The 25,230-nt window shown below is 42.7% G+C and overlaps 1 protein-coding gene across 17 annotated transcripts in view; it reads left to right on the top strand.

Moving 5' to 3' along the window:
• Nucleotides 1–25,230, top strand: part of cfap46 (cilia and flagella associated protein 46) — a 128,884-nt gene that overhangs the window by 89,680 nt on the left and 13,974 nt on the right. For 10 of the 17 annotated variants that reach the window (XR_013647849.1, XM_078932078.1, XM_078932073.1 and 7 more), the window contains 11 exons: nucleotides 1,045–1,242; nucleotides 2,054–2,242; nucleotides 2,357–2,455; nucleotides 3,258–3,437; nucleotides 3,590–3,745; nucleotides 4,224–4,321; nucleotides 4,658–4,734; nucleotides 23,621–23,751; nucleotides 23,900–24,006; nucleotides 24,752–24,822; nucleotides 24,978–25,139. Coding sequence is in view for 13 of the 17 variants with exons in the window: in XM_078932078.1 (XP_078788204.1) it covers nucleotides 1,045–1,242; nucleotides 2,054–2,242; nucleotides 2,357–2,455; nucleotides 3,258–3,437; nucleotides 3,590–3,745; nucleotides 4,224–4,321; nucleotides 4,658–4,734; nucleotides 23,621–23,751; nucleotides 23,900–24,006; nucleotides 24,752–24,822; nucleotides 24,978–25,139 (1,468 nt within the window). In the remaining 4 variants the exon portion in view is untranslated. Of the gene's footprint in view, nucleotides 1–1,044; nucleotides 1,243–2,053; nucleotides 2,243–2,356; nucleotides 2,456–3,257; nucleotides 3,438–3,589; nucleotides 3,746–4,223; nucleotides 4,322–4,657; nucleotides 4,735–9,060; nucleotides 9,575–23,620; nucleotides 23,752–23,899; nucleotides 24,007–24,751; nucleotides 24,823–24,977; nucleotides 25,140–25,230 lie in introns of those variants that run through there. The other 7 variants (XM_078932076.1, XM_078932072.1, XM_078932074.1 and 4 more) reach the window with 6 other exon arrangements.

Raw genomic sequence — 25,230 nt, 5'->3', positions numbered from 1 at the left:
GAGCCTTATTTTTATCATTTTGAGTGCATACACTTTTAAATGTAAGTATCAAAAACTGTCAAAACTCACTTTTTGACAATACACGTACCGGTAAATAAAACAGAGAGACATTCATTTAATGAGGTATCTGAGAATTTCTGGAAATGCCTTTTGTTGGTAAAGCATGTCCTAAGTATTCAAAACAAGCAGTTTGCTGTCAAATGGAAGTGGCTCGGTTGGCTGGCTGCACTCATCCCTGATGGGTTCTGTGGTGAAGGTGAAGGAAAGGCTGTCCTTTGCATTTTTGTTCACCTTTCAGCTTATCCCGTTAGGGGTCACCACAGTGAACCAGCTGTCACTGATTCACACATGTGGTTTGGCACTGATTTTACACTGGTGGCCTTTCCTGACACAACCCTGTGTTTAAGCCACAGGTAGACCCAGATAGGCAGCAGCAGTAAAGAGTCTTGCCTAAAGAGCCACACTGTTTTTTGGTTCATTGCACCCCGGGAATCAAACCTTGCATGACTGTCCTACACCTAGCCAACGGGTTTGCATTATGAGTAATTATTGGAGTATTGGTGTGTTTATTTTCAGTCATTACTCACGGTTGAGACAATCACAGTGTTGATATATCCCAATAACACTCAGTTTTTTAAATCCTCAGCTCATTCTGGCTGCAAACGCTCTCACACAGGAGGTTTGTGGAGGGCCTCTGTGTGTCAGTGCAGCTGCAGCTCTGTGCTACCAGCAGATGGGGCTGCAGTCCAGCTCAGTGCAGCTTTAGGCATCTTTAATGCAGGCGCTCCACAGAAACCGGTGGAAACAGCCTTTCCCCATTAATGAGCAGGACTGTAGTTCTACATGCACCGCTGCTGTTAGTCTTCCATTTAGCTGTGCTCTTCAGTGTTTGCCCAGATGTTTTGTGTGTTCACCTACACTCCTGTGATCAGCAGTTCTCTGAGACCAGCATGACTGATAAACTGACCTTCTGTGGTGTTTCTGTTATAATGCAGTGAGGAGCTTTAAGATGAGGTTTCACTTTGATTCTGGAATCCTTAACAGAGACATGAGGTGTCACTGGCAGCTATGAGGAAGCTGCTGCGCCTTCGGCTGGCCCTGGCAGAGTTCTGCCTGGACGTTTTGGAGGAGCGCTGTGCCCTGGAGGCATGTCAGGCCTTGGCCCGAATGGAGAAAACACCTGCTGAAGTTGCTGTGGAGGAGTTTACGCGCCTCTCACCGGAGCCCAACTCTACACAGCATGTAAGCAGAGAAAACAGACTTTGAGCTGTTATCCATGAGTCTGGAGAGTCATTGATGAGAGGATTCAGAAGAGGGACTGTCACATTCACTCAGATGAAGGAGAAGAAAATGTGGGTCATGTAGCCAAACATCTCCAACAAGAGAATTAGAGGGGGGGGGGGTTCCACAATGTTACCTTCAAGCCCCCTGGGGAAAATGTGATCTTTGTAACTGCAGAAATGACATCACACAGCTAAGATGCAGAAGAGGCTGGTGTGGGGCTCTTCCACATTGAGCAAAGAATGAGAAAATAAAGGGTGTTCTGGAATAAAAAGCCCAGTCTTTAACAGCATGCATGTCGAACGTTAAATGATAGGTGAGTTAATAGGTGACCAGGTTAGACAGTCTAGTCGCCCAATCACTCCAGACATGTGTCTTTGGCAGCATATGACAGTCATTGCTCCAAATAAATGACAAGATGATACTCATAAGATGGTAGAATAAAGATCTGGGTTTAAACAGATGCTAAAATACCAAAGCCTGAAGTGATCTTCTCCATGCAGAATGTTGAGTGTTCCTGTTCTTCAGGGAGTCGCTGGTTTTCTTCCTGTTACAAAAAAACATCCATTTCAGAGTCAAAAGAAAAGCCAGATCTTCCAAAAATACCTCTAAGCTTTGTTAGCCCATCCCTTCCAAAGTTCATGGTTGCTTTAGCAAAGCCTTGAGTGTGAATCTTTGAATCAAATCAAATTTAGAGTAAAATAACTTTTGTAATAATGCCTTTGCCCCGCAGTGCTCCAGCCCTCTGGTGATGTGCTTGTGTGTTGTGCAGGAGTGGTTGAGTGTGAGCAGAAGCTTGGGGCAGGCCGCTCTGGGCCAGCTGGCTGCTGTCAGCGCTCACTCGGCAGACAGCCTGGAGATTGCAGTTCGAAGCCTGAGTTTATGGGGAAAGTACCTGAGACTGCTGGCCGCCACGGAGGAGCCCACGTGTCTGCTCGCTCTTTGGGAAGAACATAAGACGGTGGTCACCTCCATTAGCCACACACACATCAGTATTTCACTTTAATTACCACAAAACAGGGCTTTAGTATTTTATACATGCAAATGTGTTTATTTCTGTTATTTTCTTTTAAAGGAGGCAGTGTGTGACCCTTCAGGTGTTTTTCCTGAAAGAGAGGATTCTGGGAAAGACTGGGATTTGAAGATGACCTCTGGGAGGAGGGCCGAGCTGCAGGTACATACCTCCTGACAAGTGACCCATCATCCCAACTTAACTCTAATCTTCATGCCAAGGTCTTCCTCACAAGTCACTTTATGGGGAAATCGTAGACCTTCTACATACTTTGGAAAGTTTAAGGAATCTGCTCACATCACAGTTGGTAAAAAATAAAACAAACTGCCAAAACTTTAGAGTGAACCCTTCATGCAGTGTGTGGAACCTGAAGAAGCTGAACTGGAAAGTCAATGTCTTTGTCCATTTGCCTTTCAAATGGTTGTTTTTACTTTTTGCTCGTCATTCAAAAGATGAAGGTAAACAAATGTAAACACCTCAAAATCACTTCTGCAAGTCCAAGTCAAGTTTTAAGTCTTCAGCCTCACAGGAAACTGAAAACGTGGAGATTTTTAGAAAGAACTGGATTTTCCATCAATCCACTTTCTATGCTCGCTTGCAAAGGGTTCTCGGGTCGCTGGAGCCAGTCCAGCTACTGTCAGGTGAAAAAGAGAGCATAATAAGAACTAAAACACCACTAGGAGTGCTCTGAAAATAGATCAAAAGAAGATTGGAGTTGGACTTCATTGTCAGAAAAAGCTGGCCAAGCTTGAGAGGCTTTTGAGATGCTGTTAAATCTGATGTGGTGATTACCAAACGGAGCCTCTGAGGGGCGCAATGACTGCGGTAGCAAGGAAGCAGAAAAAGAACATTTGGAAAAGTCAAGTTTTCAGCAGGCCAAAGCTCATGACTTTAATGAATCTGAGGTGTAATAGGAATCCATTTGATTGAAGTCTGTGTTTGTTTTGGTGTTGCCATGTGACAGAGAGGACCTGGAGTCCAGACGCTGCTGAACGAAGCCAACAAGGTTCTCTCTGAAGCCATCAACCTGAGTCTTCAGCACCAGCTGCCCCTCTCCACCCTGGCTGATGCCTCTTTGGACATGCTGAAGTGTAATGGGCAGTGGGACTCTGCAGTTGCAGGGCAATGCCTGGCTCTGTTTCAGGTACCGCTGTTAATGACTCCTGGGTCAGATGAAGCCGATGTGCCGGATCTTCTTTGTAGCATTTCTCTGCACAACATCTGAGTGCAGAAACCCTCCTGCAACTCTACCCACCATCATTTCTGCAATTAGCATCAGCTTCTGTTTCCTCCCAGAGCTGCTGCGCTGCTGCTGCTGCTGCTGCTGCCGTCCTGAGCTGCACCGGCGCCGGCGCCAGCTCCGCCCAGCTCCCGGCTCTGCTCAGCATTCGCACCAATCTGCTCCTCTCTGAGGAGGAGCGACCCAGCAGCATGTTGAAGGGAGTCTCCAAGGTACTTGGTCACCACACAGAGCCACTCATGATTTATGGATGCTGTCACTCGCTGCCCAGTAAATTGCCTTCATGGTGGCATAATATTGGTGCTATTATGGCCTTTAGTGCAAACCCACTGAAGGATGACAGAGCTGAGCAGCTGCAAACACTGCAACATCAACAGGATCTGCTCAGTTATTTTCCAAAAAGACTTCTGTTTGATAAAACACAGATGTTTTATTGACATTTTATAAAAAAGTTCTATCAAACAAAAACTGACAACTTTTTTTTATGATTTTTTTAATAAAAACATTTTATCTGGAATTGTTTTAACTTGTTCATTTGGTCCCAAACTATAATTTTCTCTGTGTTTTGTGTGTCCGAAATAATAAACATAGATTTATAAAGTTGGGTTTAAACTGTTGGGTTTAAACTTTTAATTAAGTTAAAGTTCTATGTTATTATTCTAAACATATGATATGAAATGGGATTTTTAGGCTTTTAGACACGTGACTGTGGCCCCTAACCACCTGAGCATCCTGTCAAAGCTCCCACCCGGCCTGCACATCCTGCTGCTTCAGCACTCCCAAAGCGGGTAACTCTGGAATCTTCCGTTTCTATCTGCATACTATCCTCAACCTGAGTAGCTTCTTTTCTTTTTTCTTATGGGCCATGAGAGAACTGCAGAAAACGTCTTTTTTCTGCATTAATAAAAAGAAAGCTATTTCCTAACCCCATGATTTCACAGTCACACCTGGAAGGGGCCAAGTCAGGCATGTCCGGCCTAAAGCTTCCAACCTGCTCCTGGAAATGCAGTTTTTTTTATCGTTTACACTTGAGTAAAACAGATGTTGTGACTGAAAGGAGTTCTTTTTCAATCACTTCAAAAAGGTTTTTCTTCTGCGTGTCTGTTCATTTCTGATTGTTTTAGGTCAGAACTCTACGGGGCTTTCTATGAGACATCAGCAGCTTCAGAACAAATAGAAAGAAAGACTTCACATGCCACAGGTTTGTGCTTTTCTTTAATCCAGAAAATCTGTCCCTCCAGGATTTTGTGATGTTGCCATCAAACCAATTCCTGGACATTTTGCTCAACAAGTTCCACCATCAAACTGTTCCCACCATTCACATGTAGAGCTCCAACATCCACATCGTCAGGTTAACCAATCAAACGTGCCCCCACGTTGTGATTTCAACATCCTCACTTTTTTGTGACGCTGATGCTAACATGGTTGATAAAGATTGTTTAAAAAATTCTATAAGAAAGTGGAGATAAACACTGAGCTTCAAGAACCAGAAAACAAAGCAGGGAATGAATGGAAGGTGTGTGACTGCAGACATGTGTGTGGATTCACTGTGTGTGTGTGTGTGTGGGTGTTTGTATGTGTGTGAATTCACTGTGTGTGTGGGTGTGGGTGTTTGTATGTGTGTGAATTCACTGTGTGTGTGGGTGTGGGTGTTTGTATGTGTGTGAATTCACTGTGGGTGTGGGTGTGTTTACTGTGTGTGTGTATTCAGTGTGTGTGTGTGTGTGTGTGTGTATGTGTGTGTATTCACTGTGTGTGTGGGTGTGTGTATTCACTGTGTGTGTGTGTGTGTGTGTGTGTTTACTGTGTGCGTACGTGTGTGTATTCACTGTGTGTGTGTGTGTGTGTGTGTGTGTGTGTGTATTTACTGTGTGTGTATTCACTGTGTGTGTGTGTACGTGTGTGTATTCACTGTGTGTGTGTATTTACTGTGTGTGTATTTACTGTGTGTGTATTCACTGTGTGTGTGTGTATTTACTGTGTGTGTATTCACTTTGTGTGTGTATTTACTGTGTTTGTGTGTATATTCACTGTGTGTGTATTTACTGTAATTGTGTATTTACTGTGTGTTTATGTGTGTGTGTGTATTTACTGCAAGTGTGTATTCACTGTGTGTGAATGTGAGTGTGTATTCACTGTGTATGTGTGTATTTACTGTGTGTGTGTGTGTATTCATGTATTCACTGTGTGTGTATGTGTGTGTGTGTATTTACTGTGTGTGTGTATTTACTGCAAGTGTGTATTCACTGTGTGTGAATGTGAGTGTGTATTCACTGTGTATGTGTGTATTTACTGTGTGTGTGTGTATTCATGTATTCACTGTGTGTGTATGTGTGTGTGTGTATTTACTGTGAGTGTGTATTTACTGTGTGTTTGTATTCATGTATTCATTGTGTGTGTATGTGTGTGTGTGTATTTACTGTGAGTGTGTATTTACTGTGCGTGTGTGTGTGTGGTTGGTGTGTGTATGTGTGTGTGTGCATTTACTACATGAAAGTGGTAAATGAGAGTGTCAGACATAGTGTTCAGGTTCTTTAGGTGAAATATGATCTCATTTAATGTTATCAGATGGAATAGAGAAGTTATTTTAAAGCCAAACTGAGTTAACTTGATAGAAAACTTAATGATTTGTTAATAAAATGATGTAAACAGAAGCACTAAATGCATAATTTATACAATTGATATATTATAGGGGGTGTCATTTGTACAGTGACACAGTCAAATATTTTGGTTATTTATCCTGTTTAGGAGAAAAAAAACAGGTTTCATTTGTCAAATGTATATTTTTACCTTTTAATTCATGAATTACTAGCTAAATGTTTAGTTAAGCTAAAATTTTAATTTAAAGTTAAATATTTTATAATTATAACAAAATATAATTTATAAATATATATTTTGTTTACAAAATAAATGTTTTGCTTGTAAACTAAATATATAGTTTTATAAAATTATATTTAGTTTGTCCATAGCCTTCTGTGTGTTTTTCCTCTTATTTCCTTCTGTGGCTTCCTGCTGCTTGTCCTGCTCTGGTGAAACCCCGGTGACTGCTGGTTCAATTCCAGTCTCTTTACTAATAGAAATGATCTCAACAGTACTGTCTAGCTCATGCATTAAAATAACTTTACTTCTGTTGAAGGTGGTAGATGAGGAGGGGATGGGGAGTTGGCTGTAGATAGACTGTGCTGATGAAATAATCTTGCATTATTAGAGTAGCGCCCCCTGCTGTCGCCTGGAAGATAAAAGCACTCTTTCATTTGTATCTAATGATTGTGATTAATGAAGCAGACCAGTGGCGGTTCTACCCTGAATTACTCCCCGGGCGAGACCCTCCCCAGGCGCCCCCCCCCCATAGTCACAACAGAACTTTGTTTGTCTTCGTCAACTGAAATGTTTTATTAGGGCCCGAGCACGGAGTGCAAGGACCCTATTGTAATTCGAATGTTTATTATTAGGGCCCGAGCACGGAGTGCAAGGACCCTATTGTATCTGTTAGGTTTATTATTATTATTATTATTTTTCTTCTGCCGGAAGAATCGCATTTTTGAGGCCTTTAACATACCCCAAAACTCACCAAATTTGGCACACACATCAGGGGTCGCGAAAAATTTCGTATTTTATGAGAAATTGGCATGGGTGCGCAAAAATGGCTCGACAGCGCCACCTACACTGACTTTTGTCCCGACGCCCCGCATACGCTTTAACGTACAAGCTTGATTTTTTCAGGGCATGTTCATCAGATGGAAACCTACAAAAAAGTCTGTAGGTACCAAGCTGTCAGTCGCACAGGAAGTCTGCTATATTGATGTCAATATGTCATTTTTGCTCTATTTTGGACATTTGCAGGCCTCCTTCTAGAACGAACTCCTCCTAGAGATTTGTGAATAATGACTCCAAACTTTGGTTTTGTAAACTAGACACATGTCCGATGTTAAATTGCAAAGCTTTTAAGTTTTTACAGAAGTTTGTGACCGTGGCGGCGCGTAGAAATTCGACGTTGTTTCGAAAACACGCCATGAAAAGAAAAATGGCCATTACTCAGCCATGCATAATCCAATCTGATCAAAAATTGATATGCATGATTGTAGTCTGACTCTGAACACATCTGCAGTGAAAGAATCTGGAAAAAGTGTAGCGCCACCTGCTGGCAAGAGGAAATGACATGTTTGACTTGGAGCATCACTGCTCCGAGTAGGATGAGCCGACACACCTGAAAATGACGTCCACCTGTTGAAAAGCCATTGAAGTTTACTCTGACAAAAAACCATAACTTTCAATGCGGGGGTGTGGTCGTGACAGAGCGGCAAAGTTGGGCATCTCGCTATGCACACAAAAATTGCTCTCACGTGCACATTCCTTGTCCAATCTCACTGAAATTCAATGGATATGATGAAGCTTCTATTCTGAACCCATGGATATGACAATCTTGGACGAGCTCTATAGCGCCACCTAGTTATTGCATTGGGCACATTCTGCCCTGTATTTTCTCTTTGCTTTGTCCGATGTGCATGAAATTAAAACTGGAGATACTCAGAAGGGTCCTCTCTCATCATGTAAAGTTTCATGGGTGTACACCTGACGGTGCCTGCGTAACAGGAAGTGGTCGATTATGTGCACCCAAATAATAGAAATTTATTATAAATCAGCCGTTTGTCTCAGGAAGCTGAGATTTCAGAATTAGATGCCTTTAATAACCTCCAGCTTTGATATGTAACACTATAGGGTCTACGAGAAACTTCATCACTTGATTTTTTTAATGAAATTTTGGACTGAACAAAGATTTTTAGCATAAATTCTGTTTAGGTTATCAGCACCAAGAATTCAACTTTCATAGGCATTTATGTGCTACTGCTTCCTAAAAAAATTCAGAATGATTGAAGTTACAGGTGACATCTTAGAGAGCATTACATCCAAAAAGGTCCGAAAACGTCTTTTTAGGCAAAACTGCAAACACCTATTTTTTTGCATAACTTATCTTTCAAATATCAGCACAAAAAAATTAAAAACGGTAGGGATCTGTGTTTGCTGCCTTCCATATTTTTTTCAGACTTAAAAGTGTAACAGATGATTTATAAAAAATCCTTTTCATCCAAAAACCTGTGTTAAATCTGTCTAGACTCCAAACAAACATTTTTTTATGGTAACTTATGTTTCAACAATCGACACCAATTTTCACAGACCTAAAGCTGAACATGTCCCATAGCTACCTGAATATTTATATAGATATAAAATGAACTGGTCATTCTAACATCTGGCATTCTAACATCTAACATCTTACATGTCAAAGCCTCTCTCAGCCTGGCTCTGCTGAAGGAGTCGTGTTACAACCCCGCCCTCTCCTGCTGGGACCCCTGCTATGTAAATTAGCAAGCAGTGAACAGAGAGATGAGGAGTAAGAATGGTCATTACTCAGGCATGCATAATCCAAAGACAGCCAGTTAAACACTGAAAGACATTTTTTCGGTATGTCTTTCATACATCTTTAGTATTAAAAACTCTCCAAGATGAATGTGCCTGACTCCACCTGCAGGTGGATCACAGACTTCCTGACGGACAGACAGCAGTATGTGAGGCTGGGGAAGCTCGTCTCAGATACTCGGACCACAAGCACCGGATCCCCCCAGGGCTGTGTCCTTTCACCCCTGTTACTCTCCCTGTACACAAACAGCTGCACAGCTGGTCACCTGTCTGTCAAACTCCTGAAGTTTGCTGACGACACCACACTCATCGGCCTCATCTCTGACGGAGATGAGTCGGCCTACAGGAGTGAAATAGCCAGGCTGGTGTCATAGTGCAGCGCTAACAACCTGGAGCTTAATGCTCTGAAGACAGTGGAGATGACAGTGGACTTCAGGAAGGCCCCAGCCCCCCTCCCCCCTGTCATCCTCTGTGACTCCCCGGTGACCTCTGTGGAGTCCTTCTGCTTCCTGGGAACCATCATCAGCCAGGACCTCAAGTGGGAGCAGAACATCAGCTCCATCACTAAGAAGGTCCAGCAGAGGATGTACTTCCTGAGGCAGCTGAAGAAGTTTCACCTCCCTGAAAAGATGCTGGTAGACTTTTACACCGCCATCATCGAATCCACCCTCACGTCCTCCATCACAGTCTGGTTCGCTGCGGCCACGGCCAGAGACAAGCCCAAGCTGCAACGCGTCATCCACTCAGCAGAGAAGGTGATCGGCTGCCACCTCCCGTCTCTCCAGGAGCTGCACATCTCCAGGACCTGGAGGCGGGCAGCCAGGATTGTAGCCAACCCCTCTCATCCAGGACATAATCTCTTTCGGCCCCTCCCTTCTGGCAAGAGGCTCCGGTCCATCAGGACCTCGCGCCACAAGAACAGCTTCTTCCCCACTGCAGTCAGCCTGCTGAACAGTACCCCAACTCCCCCAGGTGACCCCCCCTCCCCCCCCCGCCCACCAAAGGACTGTCGGTGCCACTTACAGGCCCCACCATCCCAGCCCATCTGTGCTCCCACTTTAATTCACCTTACTCTACTGTATATAGTGTGTTGTTGTTGTTAACTTAATTTTTAACTTATTCTTAATTGCACTATACACCAAGTCAAATTCCTCGTTTTGTAAAGTGCGCTCTACTGAACCTGGCAATAAAACTTTTTCTGATTTCTGATTCTGATTCTGATTCTATTAATCATTGTTTTTTATTCATTCAAAATGCAATTAAATCAATATTTTATCTTTTTTCTTTTCCTTTTTCTTTTTTTTTTATCTCTTATATCCTTTTTTATAATCAATGTTTGAACTTCTTTTCCTTTCTATTGTCATGGTTTCAGTTTGTTGTCTTTTTTTTTCGCTTTAGTTCTTGTTCTGTCTTGTTTGGTTCTGTTTCCTGTTTTATTTTGAAAGGTTTCCTGTCTTGTCATGTTTCTTGAGTTTTACTTCCTTTGGTCCCCATCTGCCCTAATCGTGTTCACCTGTGTCTTGTCTGCCCTGTCTGTATATAAGTCTTGTCTCTGCCTTCCTCCTGTGCTGGTCCATTAACTTCTGCTCATGTTGATCACGTCTTCTTGTCTGGCGTCCATGTCCCTTGCCATGCCACAGTAAGTTTTTGTTTTTAGTTTTGTCATCCTGCTCTGCAGCGCTTTTTGTTAGTTAAATAAACCCACTTGCCCTGAACCCGTTTGCCTCCCGTCTCTGCGCCTGGGTCCTACCTGCTCTCGAGCCTCCCCCCCACACGACATCTATACATCCAATGAAATTAAACTACAAATCAACAAACACAACTGATAACAAATGTCTCTAAAAAATGATGTGTATATTTGCAGAACCTTAAAAACACCAAACAAATAACAAATGCTTCCCAATTAAAGCACAAAAAATGGAACACAAAATGTAAAACCCAAGTTAGAAATTGCAATTTGAAAAAGATACTTTTTTCAGCAGCTTTTCAAAATCAATCACCAATTCTACTCTTCTGTGGATGAAACAAAGAACTCCAGAACAATGAAGCCATTTCTCTAAGTCTCTCTCACCTTCAGTTTTAAACAAGGTCTGTGAAAATCCACCATACATTGGTCACATGAACTCAGAGACCTGCTAAAAGTGCACAATTGTAAAAGCTCTTTTATATAGACAACTGTTTGTTTGCTTAGAGCTCTAAATATAAAAAAAATGCTTTTCTATCACCTAGACACAGATGGAGAACCATATCAACTGGATTAATAACAGGGTGGCATGTTTAGACAACATGAAGCTGTCCATCACATTTTTGACCTAAACATGTAAACACATCCTTGGCTCTGCGGTTAGGAAATGGTATTTGGGAATCTCTTTATACCAGGAGCCAGCCTGGCCATTGGAACATCGCCACAGTGCCCATCCAGACTGGGACAGCAACGGGGTCCACTTCAGAGCCGTGAGCTGCTGTGTTTAACTCCAGCTGTCCCAGCAAGGTAGACAACTGCAGCAACATCCACTGACCAAGCTGACAAGCCCTGGCAGAAAAGATCCCCACAAGAAAAACACTGGCTCAGGCAGGCTGGTCAAAAAAAAATAGTTTTGCCATTGTCTTGCAGCTCGCAGATCAAGTGGTTTAGTTTTCCAGTAATGTCAGTCAAGAATGCAAGTTCAGATTCACAATGTTCATATTCACCATATTCAACAGACATCTCCTCCAATAGCACCTTAAAAATCCTGTGCTGTTTAGCTTTGCAGCTGAGGTTGTTTACGATTTTCAGAATAAGAGTCATTATATGTCCAGAGCCAATCACTTCTGCACATAAGGCCTGCTGGTGAATGACGCAGCAGTAATGCAGACATTTTGGAAAGTCTGGGTCAGCTTTACAGTGAGTGATGAAACCTGTTTGTCTATTGATCATAGCAGGAGTCCCATCTGCAGTCACTGCTACCAGCTTTTCTAATTGTACCTTTTTCTGCACAAAAACTCCTTCACCGTGTTATACATTTCAACTCCTCTTGTAATTGTCTGTTAGGGCAGATGTGTCAGGAGTTCTTCTCTTGTGGAAACCAAAAGCTATGCTGTACTGTTGCCGTCCACAGACTCATCACACTGGACGTTAACCACCTGCACTTTGCAAGATCCCGGTCCAGCTAATTGGCCAAGTTATCAGACATAGCTGACACTCATCTAGACATTGTAGTGGAAATTGAATGAGTTCTATTGTTCTCATCCTTAGGGACAGTGATAGCAATTATCATCATTGCTTGAATTTTTTTCATGCTATATGCAAAAGTCTTTGTCCCTTAAGGCAACAGATTACAGCCCCCCCCCCCCCCCCCCCCCCCCAGGCTGCTGTCGTACTAAAAATAGCTTGGAGCTCCAGAATGGACAAGAAAAAACGACGAGAATGGCTCGAGCAGGGTGTTGCTCACGGGGCGGTCGCTCGTGCCATGCGGTCGCACGTGCTCGGGCCCGCTAAATGCTACTTGTAGCTTTAATTATTATTATTATTATTATTATTCTACCGGAAGAGTCGCCTTTTTGAGGCCTTTAACATACCCCAAAACTCACCAAATTTGGCACACACATCAGGAGTCGCGAAAAATTTCGTATTTTATAGGAGATTGGCATGGGCGCACAAAAACGCCTCGATAGCGCCACCTACAGTGACTTTTGTCCCGACGCCCCGCATACGCTTTAACGTACAAGCTTGATTTTTACAGGGCATGTTCTTCAGATGGAGACCTACAAAAAAGTCTGAAAGGACCCACCTGTCAGTCGCACAGGAAGTCTGATATTTTGATGACAATATGTCATTTTTGCTGTATTTTGGACATTTGCAGGCCTCGCTCTAGAACGAACTCCTCCTAGAGATTTTGGAGTAATGACTCCAAACTTTGGTTTTGTAAACTAGACACATGTCCGATGTTAAATTGCGAAGCTTTTAAGTTTTTATGGATGTTTGTGACCATGGCGGCGCGTCAAAATTGGAGGTCGTTTCGAAAACACGCCATGAAAAGAAAAATGGCCATTACTCAGCCATGCATAATCCAATCTGATCCAAAATTGATGTGCATGATTGTAGTCTGACTCTGAACACATCTGCAGTGAAAAAATCTGGAAAAAGTGTAGCGCCACCTGCTGGCAAGAGGAAATGACATGTTTTACTTGGAGCATCACTACTCCGAGTAGGATGAGCCGACACACCTGAAAATGACGTCCACCTGTTGAAAAGCCATTGAAGTTTACTCTGACAAAAAACCATAACTTTCAATGCGGGGGTGTGGTCGTGACAGAGCGGCAAAGTTGGGCATCTCGCTATGCACACAAAAGTTGCTCTCACGTGCACATTCCTTGTCCAATCTCACTGAAATTCAATGGATATGATGAAGCTTCTATTCTGAACCCATGGATATGACAATCTTGGACGAGCTCTATAGCGCCACCTAGTTATTGCATTGGGCACATTCTGCCCTGTATTTTCTCTTTGCTTTGTCCGATGTGCATGAAATTAAAACTGGAGATACTCAGAAGGGTCCTCTCTCATCATGTAAAGTTTCATGGGTGTACACCTGACGGTGCCTGCGTAACAGGAAGTGGTCGATTATGTGCACCCAAATAATAGAAATTTATTATAAATCAGCCGTTTGTCTCAGGAAGCTGAGATTTCAGAATTAGATGCCTTTAATAACCTCCAGCTTTGATATGTAACACTATAGGGTCTACGAGAAACTTCATCACTTGATTTTTTTAATGAAATTTTGGACTGAACAAAGATTTTTAGCATAAATTCTGTTTAGGTTATCAGCACCAAGAATTCAACTTTCATAGGCATTTATGTGCTACTGCTTCCTAAAAAAATTCAGAATGATTGAAGTTACAGGTGACATCTTAGAGAGCATTACATCCAAATAGGTCCGAAAACGTCTTTTTAGGCAAAACTACAAACACCTATTTTTTTTCATAACTTAATCATCATATATCAACACCATTTATTTTTTTAAATGTAGGGATCTGTGTTTGCTGCCTTCCATATTTTTTTCAGAAGTCCAGGTGAAACAGATGATTTTAAAAAAATCCTGATTCATCCCAAAACCTGTGCTTTTTCCGTCTGGACTCCAAACAAGTGTGTTTTAAAATTACTTATGCTTCAAATATCCACACCAAGTTTCACACGCATATAGCTGAACATGTCTAAATGCTTCTTGAATATTCTTTACAGATATAAAATGAACTGGTCAACTGTAGGATGTCATTTCCCCTTACATGCTTAAGTCTTTTCCTCATGCTGCAGCCTGCTCCTCAATCATCCCTGTTGCTGGAGTCAAATTTCACCCCCCCCCCCCCCCCCCACACACACCAGCTGCCAGTTCATATGCTAACTAACCCAGAAGTGAGGTGACAATAGTTTAGACACAAGAGGGAGGGCAGACTGCTTTTTCATTTGTTTTGTATGTCTTTCATAGATTTTTATGAATAATCATTGCTTTTCTAGTCATGTAAAATGCAATTAACCTAATATTTTATCTTTTTTTTTTACAAACAAAACATATGAATGTGCTCCAAAACAAAACCCAACTCTCAGTACAGTTCTACAGATGTAACATAAGACTTAGACAGTAAATGTCTCTTTTATCCTTTTTTAATCAATGCTGCAAATTCTTTTCCTTAATATAAATCCAATGAAATTAAACTACAAAACCAAAAAACACAACGTATAGCAAATTTCTCTAAATAAATTATGTGTATATACAATATGTAGCACTTTTAAACAAAATAATAACAAATCCTTCCAATACAAGCACAGAAAAATGGAACACAAAATTTAAAACCCAAATTTGAAATGGCAATTTTAAAAAGATAATTTTTTCAGCCTGCTAAAAGTGCACAATTGTAAAAGCTCTTTTATATAGACAACTGTTTGGTTGCTTAGAGCTCTAAATATAAAAACAATGCCTTTATGGACGTGGCACGGATGGCACGGATGTTCAGCAGGGTAAACCCCAGGAAAGCGGCGGGACCTGATGGAGTTCCCGGAAAGGTTCTGCGGGCCTGCGCCGATCAACTCTCCCAGGTCTTCACAAAAATCTTCAACCTGTCGCTAGCTCAGGCTTTCATCCCTGCTTGCCTGAAGTCATCCACTGTCATCCCGATACCCAAAAAGTCCTCATCCACAGCCTTCCTCACGGACTTCCGCCCAGTTGCACTCACTGCTGTCATCACAAAGTGTCTGGAGCGGCTGCTCCTGGGACACATCAAAGACTCCCTCCCTCCAATCTTCGTCCCCCACCAGTTTGCTTACAAAGCAAACAGATCAACGGATGATGCCATTTCCATCACCCTCCACACTGCGCTGAGCCACCTGGAACACAGAGACACCTACGCCAGGATGCTCTTTGTGGACTATAGCTCAGCCTTTAACACAATCATTCCTGACATTCTGGTCAACAAACTGTCTGAACTAGGACTCCACCCACTCACCTGCTCGTGGATCAAGGACTTCCTGACAAACAGACCACAGACAGTCAAACTTGACCCCCACCTCTCCTCCACCCGGACGCTGAGCACAGGCTCCACACAGGGATGTGTGCTGAGTCCTCTGCTGTATACACTGTACACAGCAGACTGCAGACCAGCCCACACCAGCAACACCGTGGTGAAGTTTGCAGACGACACTACTGTGGTGGGGCTGATCTCTGGGGACGACGAGACGGCCTACAGAGACGAAGTCCTGAAACTCTCAAGGTGGTGTCAGGCTAATAACCTCATCCTGAACACCACCAAGACCAAGGAGATCATCCTGGACTTCAGAAAAAACAGAACAGATCCACCCCCACTCTACATTGATGGAAACTGTGTGGAGAGGGTCCACAGCTTCACCCTCCTGGGCACCACCATCTCTGCTGACCTCACATGGTCTAACAACACCATGACTGTCATCAGGAAGGCCCAGCAACGCCTGCACTTCCTGAGAAAACTTAGGAGGAACGACGTCAGCCAGGAGCTGCTGGTAACCTTCTACCGCTCAACCATTGAGAGCATTCTGTCCTATGGCATCACAGTGTGGTTTTCCCACTGCACTGAAGCAGAACGGCAGAGTCTCCAGAGAGTGGTAAAGACAGCGCAGAGGATCATCGGCTGCCCCCTCCCCTCACTGAAGGACATTTACCAGTCTCGCTGCTTCAGCAGAGTGACTAGCATCACCACTAACTCCACCCATTCTGCTTTCCCTCTGTTTGAACTGCTGCCCTCTGGAAGGAGGTACAGGTCCATCAGAACCAGGACAAACAGACTAAGAAACAGCTTTTTTCCACAGGCAATTATCATACGGAATGCACATACGTCCACCAACCACACCTCACTCTAATTTTACTACAATGCGTGCAATATCCTGACTGTCTAACCGGGTCACTGTGCAATAACTTGATATTTATTAAGCTGTGCTCACAGCAACTCATGTAATTCCATTCTATTTTATTCACAAATATTTAATATTTAACAGTTTCTGTCCATATTGTTCATTTTTTGTTAAGAGTTGTAAATACAGTATTTCTTTTTCTATTCTATTTTAATTTTAATTTTATGTAACTCCTTCACTCCAAGGCTGCTGCAATTTCATTGTATCCCCATGTACAATGACAATAAACGATTCTGATTCTGATTATATCACTTAGACACAGATGGAGAACCATATCAACTGGATTGGTAACAGCAACAACCACCGACCAAGCCGGCAAGCCCTGGCAGAAAAGATCCCCACAAGAAACACTGCAGGCTGTTCCATAAAAAATATAGTTTTACCATTGCCTTGCAGATCACAGTTGAAGTGGTTTAGTTTTCCTAAAAAAATTCAGAATGATTGAAGTTACAGGTGAACTTTTAGACAACATTTGATCCAAAAAGGTCCGAAAACGTCTTTTTAGGCAAAACTGCAAACACCTATTTTTTTGCATAACTTATCTTTCAAATATCAGCACAAAAAAATTAAAAACGGTAGGGATCTGTGTTTGCTGCCTTCCATATTTTTTTCAGACTTAAAAGTGTAACAGATGATTTATAAAAAATCCTTTTTCATCCAAAAACCTGTGTTAAATCTGTCTAGACTTAGTATTAAAAACTCTCCAAGATGAATGTGCCTGACTCCACCTGCAGGTGGATCACAGACTTCCTGACGGACAGACAGCAGTATGTGAGGCTGGGGAAGCTCGTCTCAGATACTCGGACCACAAGCACCGGATCCCCCCAGGGCTGTGTCCTTTCACCCCTGTTACTCTCCCTGTACACAAACAGCTGCACAGCTGGTCACCTGTCTGTCAAACTCCTGAAGTTTGCTGACGACACCACACTCATCGGCCTCATCTTTGACGGAGATGAGTCGGCCTACAGGAGTGAAATAGCCAGGCTGGTGTCATAGTGCAGCGCTAACAACCTGGAGCTTAATGCTCTGAAGACAGTGGAGATGACAGTGGACTTCAGGAAGGCCCCAGCCCCCCTCCCCCCTGTCATCCTCTGTGACTCCCCGGTGACCTCTGTGGAGTCCTTCTGCTTCCTGGGAACCATCATCAGCCAGGACCTCAAGTGGGAGCAGAACATCAGCTCCATCACTAAGAAGGTCCAGCAGAGGATGTACTTCCTGAGGCAGCTGAAGAAGTTTCACCTCCCTGAAAAGATGCTGGTAGACTTTTACACCGCCATCATCGAATCCACCCTCACGTCCTCCATCACAGTCTGGTTCGCTGCGGCCACGGCCAGAGACAAGGCCAAGCTGCAACGCGTCATCCACTCAGCAGAGAAGGTGATCGGCTGCCACCTCCCGTCTCTCCAGGAGCTGCACATCTCCAGGACCTGGAGGCGGGCAGCCAGGATTGTAGCCAACCCCTCTCATCCAGGACATAATCTCTTTCGGCCCCTCCCTTCTGGCAAGAGGCTCCGGTCCATCAGGACCAGGACCTCGCGCCACAAGAACAGCTTCTTCCCCACTGCAGTCAGCCTGCTGAACAGTACCCCAACTCCCCCAGGTGACCCCCCCCCCCCCCCGCCCCGCCCACCAAAGGACTGTCGGTGCCACTTACAGGCCCCACCATCCCAGCCCATCTGTGCTCCCACTTTAATTCACCTTACTCTACTGTATATAGTGTGTTGTTGTTGTTAACTTAATTTTTAACTTATTCTTAATTGCACTATACACCAAGTCAAATTCCTCGTTTTGTAAAGTGCGCTCTACTGAACCTGGCAATAAAACTTTTTCTGATTTCTGATTCTATTAATCATTGTTTTTTATTCATTCAAAATGCAATTAAATCAATATTTTATCTTTTTTCTTTTCCTTTTTCTTTTTTTTTATCTCTTATATCCTTTTTTATAATCAATGTTTGAACTTCTTTTCCTTTCTATTGTCATGGTTTCAGTTTGCTGTCTTTTTTTTCGCTTTAGTTCTTGTTCTGTCTTGTTTGGTTCTGTTTCCTGTTTTATTTTGAAAGGTTTCCTGTCTTGTCATGTTTTTGAGTTTTACTTCCTTTGGTCCCCATCTGCCCTAATCGTGTTCACCTGTGTCTTGTCTGCCCTGTCTGTATATAAGTCTTGTCTCTGCCTTCCTCCTGTGCTGGTCCATTAACTTCTGCTCATGTTGATCACGTCTTCTTGTCTGGCGTCCATGTCCCTTGCCATGCCACAGTAAGTTTTTGTTTTTAGTTTTGTCATCCTGCTCTGCAGCGCTTTTTGTTAGTTAAATAAACCCACTTGCCCTGAACCCGTTTGCCTCCCGTCTCTGCGCCTGGGTCCTACCTGCTCTCGAGCCTCCCCCCCACACGACATCTATACATCCAATGAAATTAAACTACAAATCAACAAACACAACTGATAACAAATGTCTCTAAAAAATGATGTGTATATTTGCAGAACCTTAAAAACACCAAACAAATAACAAATGCTTCCCAAATAAAGCACAAAAAATGGAAAACAAAATGTAAAACCCAAGTTAGAAATTGCAATTTGAAAAGATACTTTTTTTCAGCAGCTTTTCAAAATCAATCACCAATTCTACTCTTCTGTGGATGAAACAAAGAACTCCAGAACAATGAAGCCATTTCTCTAAGTCTCTCTCACCTTCAGTTTTAAACAAGGTCTGTGAAAATCCACCATACATTGGTCACATGAACTCAGAGACCTGCTAAAAGTGCACAATTGTAAAAGCTTTTATATAGACAACTGTTTGTTTGCTTAGAGCTCTAAATATAAAAAAAAATGCTTTTCTATCACCTAGACACAGATGGAGAACCATATCAACTGGATTAATAACAGGGTGGCATGTTTAGACAACATGAAGCTGTCCATCACATTTTTGACCTAAACATGTAAACACATCCTTGGCTCTGCGGTTAGGAAATGGTATTTGGGAATCTCTTTATACCAGGAGCCAGCCTGGCCATTGGAACATCGCCACAGTGCCCATCCAGACTGGGACAGCAACGGGGTCCACTTCAGAGCCGTGAGCTGCTGTGTTTAACTCCAGCTGTCCCAGCAAGGGAGACAACTGCAGCAACATCCACTGACCAAGCTGACAAGCCCTGGCAGAAAAGATCCCCACAAGAAAAACACTGGCTCAGGCAGGCTGGTCAAAAAAAAATAGTTTTGCCATTGTCTTGCAGCTCGCAGATCAAGTGGTTTAGTTTTCCAGTAATGTCAGTCAAGAATGCAAGTTCAGATTCACAATGTTCATATTCACCATATTCAACAGACATCTCCTCCAATAGCACCTTAAAAATCCTGTGCTGTTTTGCTTTGCAGCTGAGGTTGTTTACGATTTTCAGAATAAGAGTCATTATATGTCCAGAGCCAATCACTTCTGCACATAAGGCCTGCTGGTGAATGACGCAGCAGTAATGCAGACATTTTGGAAAGTCTGGGTCAGCTTTACAGTGAGTGATGAAACCTGTTTGTCTATTGATCATAGCAGGAGTCCCATCTGCAGTCACTGCTACCAGCTTTTCTAATTGTACCTTTTTCTGCACAAAAACTCCTTCACCGTGTTATACATTTCAACTCCTCTTGTAGTTGTCTGTTAGGGCAGATGTGTCAGGAGTTCTTCTCTTGTGGAAACCAAAAGCTATGCTGTACTGTTGCCGTCCACAGACTCATCACACTGGACGTTAACCACCTGCACTTTGCAAGATCCCGGTCCAGCTAATTGGCCAAGTTATCAGACATAGCTGACACTCATCTAGACATTGTAGTGGAAATTGAATGAGTTCTATTGTTCTCATCCTTAGGGACAGTGATAGCAATTATCATCATTGCTTGAATTTTTTTCATGCTATATGCAAAAGTCTTTGTCCCTTAAGGCAACAGATTACAGCCCCCCCCCCCCCCCCCCCCCCAGGCTGCTGTCGTATTAACAATAGCTTGGAGCTCCAGAATGGACAAGAAAAAACGACGAGAATGGCTCGAGCAGGGCGTTGCTCACGGGGCGGTCGCTCGTGCCATGCGGTCGCACTTGCTCGGGCCCGCTAAATGCTACTTGTAGCTTTAATTGTCATTGAAATTAAGAAGTGGATACAAAAGATGTCAGAATTCTGAACAGCATTATAAAAGTTATCAGAACACAAAAAATAAAAGACCATAAGCATGGCAAAAATACAGTTAGCTAAGAAAATATTGAATCAAACTCAATGTTAAATAAATAATATAAAATAAATATTTTAAAAACATTTATGAATTGGAAATTTAAATTGTCATGTTCTATATCGATCTCTACTTCAGAGAAGAAAAATTAGCTCATGTTTTCCGTCTTCAATCCTTTGATTGGCACATTTTTAGTTATGACCTGTTACATTATGTTTTGTCCCCATAGAGTTGCAGTAAATGGTAAATATTCATTTTTAAAACTACCTACAGATTTATGGAAATTCTATTGGCTAAAAATATAATCCCACATTTGTAAAACAAATAAAAAATAAACTTCATATGCAGGCTCAAAATTAACCCCTAAATCCCCAGTTAAATGTCAAAAACACATTGTGAAAACGTTTAGGCTGCCACAAATGATTATTAAATTAATGACCAATCTCAAATTATTTGCCCCATTAGCATATTATGGCAGCAGCAGCATGCTGTGTAACCATCACAGCTTTTTTAACATTATGAGCTATTATACAACAGCAAAACCCAACAAAACCTTTGTGTTACAGCAGAGCAGACAGACACGTGAATCATAACTAATGTTACAAGTTAAGGCAGAGCAAATTTTTAAGAATAAAATCTAAAAAAAAAAAAAAAAAAATGACGCTATTTGCAACATTTGGGCCTACTTCAGTGTTGGTCATCGACCAAAATAAAGTTTTCATCGGCAACATTGTTGTAGGGCAAGTAGCATTAGAATTTGGAAAAAACATGCATCAAGCTGTGAGGACTTACCCTTTTCTTTATCTCTTTTCTCCTCTTCTTCTTTTCTTTTCTTTCTAAATTGGGCACCAGATGGCTTTGACCTTTTCTTCTCCATATTTTACATGTTTATTGGCGTTTGTTTGGCATAAATGTCCTCACGTCACGAAGAAGGCATCAAGTCCGTCGACTGAACCAACTGTCACCTTAGTGACAGCATTGTTTTGTGTTGCCATTTTTTTTATTTGGGCATTTCACACAAAATTAACCCAAAAAGCAGAATATATTTTCTATACCTTTATTAAAATGTAGGTTATAGAATGTCACCTTATGACTGACTTATAAAAAGGTTTTATGAAGTAGATTCAAACCCCCGCCCTTGTCCCCACCTAGCCACTTAATTTGGAAGCGTCCCACAATTGAACTGATTCCCCGCAGCCCCCCCCCCCCCCCCTTTCTTCACACATTCCCAGCAGGAGCGCGTGCAGCTACAGCCAGGGGCGCTGATTCGCTACATGACGGCGCAGTCGCAGTTTTTACTTTTATTTTTTTCATCAAGCCCGCGACCGTCGCCTCCCCTGAAAGATGAGCCAGCCAGGTTTTGCGCATGCGCAAACGCGGCAAAGCTCCGTGCTCACCCCGCGCCCCCTCCCTTCTCCTTCTTCACACACATTTGTGTCTACTTCTCAAAGACAGGAGAGCGCACAGCTGCGGGGCGAGGGCGGCGGCGCGGCCAGGTTCAGGCTGTTACAAACTCACAAACTGTGACGTAAGTAAACCAATAGTGGTGCATATAATATTTTACAAGGGCTGAGCCGCCGGTGCCGCCCCCCTTCAGTTTTCCGCCCCAGGCCACCGCCCGGACGGCCCGTGCCTAGAACCGCTACTGAAGCAGACAAAAGGGTTTGGACCAAAACGGCACAGTTATAGACTCTACAAAAGCAAACAATTGGTATTTAGTTTGGAGCTAAACATTTAATTTAAGCTTAAATGTTTCATTAAATGTTCAACATTTAGCTCCAAACTAAAAAGTTTCTTAAAAAGTAACCTTTTTAATTTGGGCTTCAATATGGCGTAAATGGCGTATACTTATATAGCTCTTTCTACCTTCTTACGAAGGGCCAAAGCGCTTTACAGTCACAGTCCCATTCACCCAAGCACACACACATTCACACACTGATGGCGGCTCCGCTGCCAAACACTGGCGCCAACCTCCCACCAGAGGCAAGGTGGGGTTCAGTGTCTTGCCCAAGGTCACTTCGACACATGGGCGTTCAAGGCGGGAATTGAACCTGCAATCTTATGATCATGAGTCGACCGCCCTATTGCTGCACCACGGCCGCCCATTTATTAAACAAATAAATATTTAGTTGCAAAGCTTAAATGTTAAGTTTGGAAAATAAATATTTAGGTCAGTGACTAACAGACACATTTACTAAAACTAAATTAAACTGAAATAATTTCTGAAAATAAAGAAAATAATTCTGTTACATTTTTGATTCAAAGAAAAGAAAAACAAAAAAAACTTCAGTGTGTCTACTTTTTTCTTCTAATTAATAATGAACATTTCAACATACATAAGTTGTTGACTTTTGTCTACAGTGGGTGTCTCACAAACATGAAAAAAGTTAGTTTTTATTTTGAAATAAATGACGATTTAATAAAGGAATTTCCTGAATGGCGAGCCGTTCCTGTGGAGCGCCATCAAATAAGCCCTCACTTAGAAAAATTAACTTCTTAACAAACTTCTTCATTCTCCCACAACCTTTAAAATGAATATTGAAAAATGTTGTGTCTTTTATTACAAGAACAGTATTTAGAAATATTTATACAGTTGCAGTTTCAGTCTCTTTGTGCTGCAACAACCATAAAGAATGCCCACAAGATCCTGAAGGGACTGACTAAAGCAAAGACGAGCCAGACGTCAGAACACTCTTATTCTACTCCAAGCCTAATTTGTTCCCCTGTGAAAATGTGCCTCTAATAAATACGGGATTTTTATCTGCAAGTCAGATAACGAGGTCAGACATTCTGAACACACGAGGAGCATGATGGGATGCATCAGAAAGGAAGCATGACCACCATCAGCATTACCTGTTCACACTCAGAGCCCCTCAGCTGTCACAGGGCGAAGCGTTCATGGAGAAAATGCTGGGAATTCCACTTGACAGACAACTGGAATGAGGTCATAATAAACAAACTGAGGCAAATGAAGAGGGACACTGAGCATGCAGAGGAACTCACAGGGACCAGTTGGAGTCTTTTGGTCTGAATGTGTGGTGTCTGTGTTGCAGCAGGTGTCCTCGCATGTGCCGGGGTGGCAAGGGTCTCAGTCTGCCCACAGGCGCTGCTGGCACTGAGGGAGAAAGCCAGAATCTTCTGCCAGAAGACCCAACCTTGGGACAGGGCCGAGGCCCGGCTGCAGGTCTCTGAGAAACATTCAGGTTTATGCTGCCATGTTTAAGGCTGTTGGACGTACATGTTAACAACCCAGCGTGCCTCATGTCTCCTGCCTCAGTAATGGGAAATGTAGGACATCTGATGTGAAGTATTCAAGCTTTGTCCCTCCACAGAGCACTGCAGGAGACTCACAGTCAGCCATTCCCTTCAGGGAAGTTGTGCAGGACATGGATGACTATTTGAATCCACTTCTCACGCAGCTCAACTTTTCTTGTATGAGGTGAGCCTACATGTCATTCCTCTGACTTTTCTTTGTCTGGGCCTTAGTGTCACGAAAAGCCTTCTCATGTTTTTTGGGTCAGGAAAAGCTCCACATTATGTTTAGCAAATTCACCTTCAGAGATTTGCAGCACAGCTTTGATTGTTTTCATGAAGGAAAATGGGAAAAGAACAAGCAGAATGTTCTAACACTGTCCTTCCTAACTAAACTGAACTCTTGCACACTTAAATTCCCTTTTTTAACCATAAGAAACACAAACGGCATGTCCAAAAGCATCACGGAAACCTGCGAAGCCTCAAACACAAAAATCTCTTCTTTTGAAGCTCCTCTTTGCATTTTGGGTTCGGTAGAATTTGTTTGGCACCATCTGGCCCTCAGTCCGGTTCACAGACATTTACAGTAAATAAAGCTGCTTTCTTAGGAAAACCAGAATTTTCAAAGATTACGTTTTGAAAATCCACTTTTTATTTTTACAGTTTAACTTCTGAAATCTCTGAAAAAATAACCAGAATAACTTTTTCTTCGGCCTTGGCATGATAACACATTAATCACACATGACTACTGAATTAATACTGATATAATAATTCATATTTTGAATTTATGTTGATTTTAAGCACGAGCATCATAAAAGACATATAACATATAAAAAACATTTGTCTATGGTGAATTCTGACATTGCTTTGTGCTGTTGTACACGGACAGTTGATGATGCTCCTCAGACTGTTGCTCCTTTTCCGTCCACCAGGCCCCCAGCCTCACCCTTTCAGGGATCTGAAGTGACCAAAAGCAAAGCTGAGGAAGACGAGGCCAGCACAGGTAAAGCCTGTTATGTGTCCTCGCTTTTCTTCAGACAGAACAGACATTACTGCTATACCAGAGGTCTGATATGTAAACCTTGTGTTATGTTCACAACCAATACGCTGGTTTAGCAGGCAGTTTGTCATGTTGGGTATGCCACGGTTCTCTTCCAGCAGAACCAGGGGAGGGTTTGGTGATACTGGCAGACAGGAACTTGCTGGAGTTGCCTCTGGAGTCTTTGTCCATCCTGCAGGAAGAAGGCCTCAGTTTTGTTTCACGAGACTTTTCTCTGCAGTTCTTCTACAGCCGCCTCAGTCCAGACAAGACACAGAAAGGTAGAAAACACACCAACATTTACTTTCAGACATGCTTTGCTAAAACAGGTGCAGACATTTAGGTGCCAGTATTTCTTAGACTGCAGAAAGC

Source organism: Oryzias latipes, chromosome 15, assembly GCF_053564925.1.
Source record: "Oryzias latipes strain Hd-rR chromosome 15, Olatipes_Hd-rR_3.1".
NCBI classification, from domain to species: Eukaryota; Metazoa; Chordata; class Actinopteri; order Beloniformes; family Adrianichthyidae; genus Oryzias; species Oryzias latipes.
The sequence above is the reverse complement of the archived record's forward strand: the minus strand, read 5'-3'. Positions and strand labels throughout refer to the sequence as shown.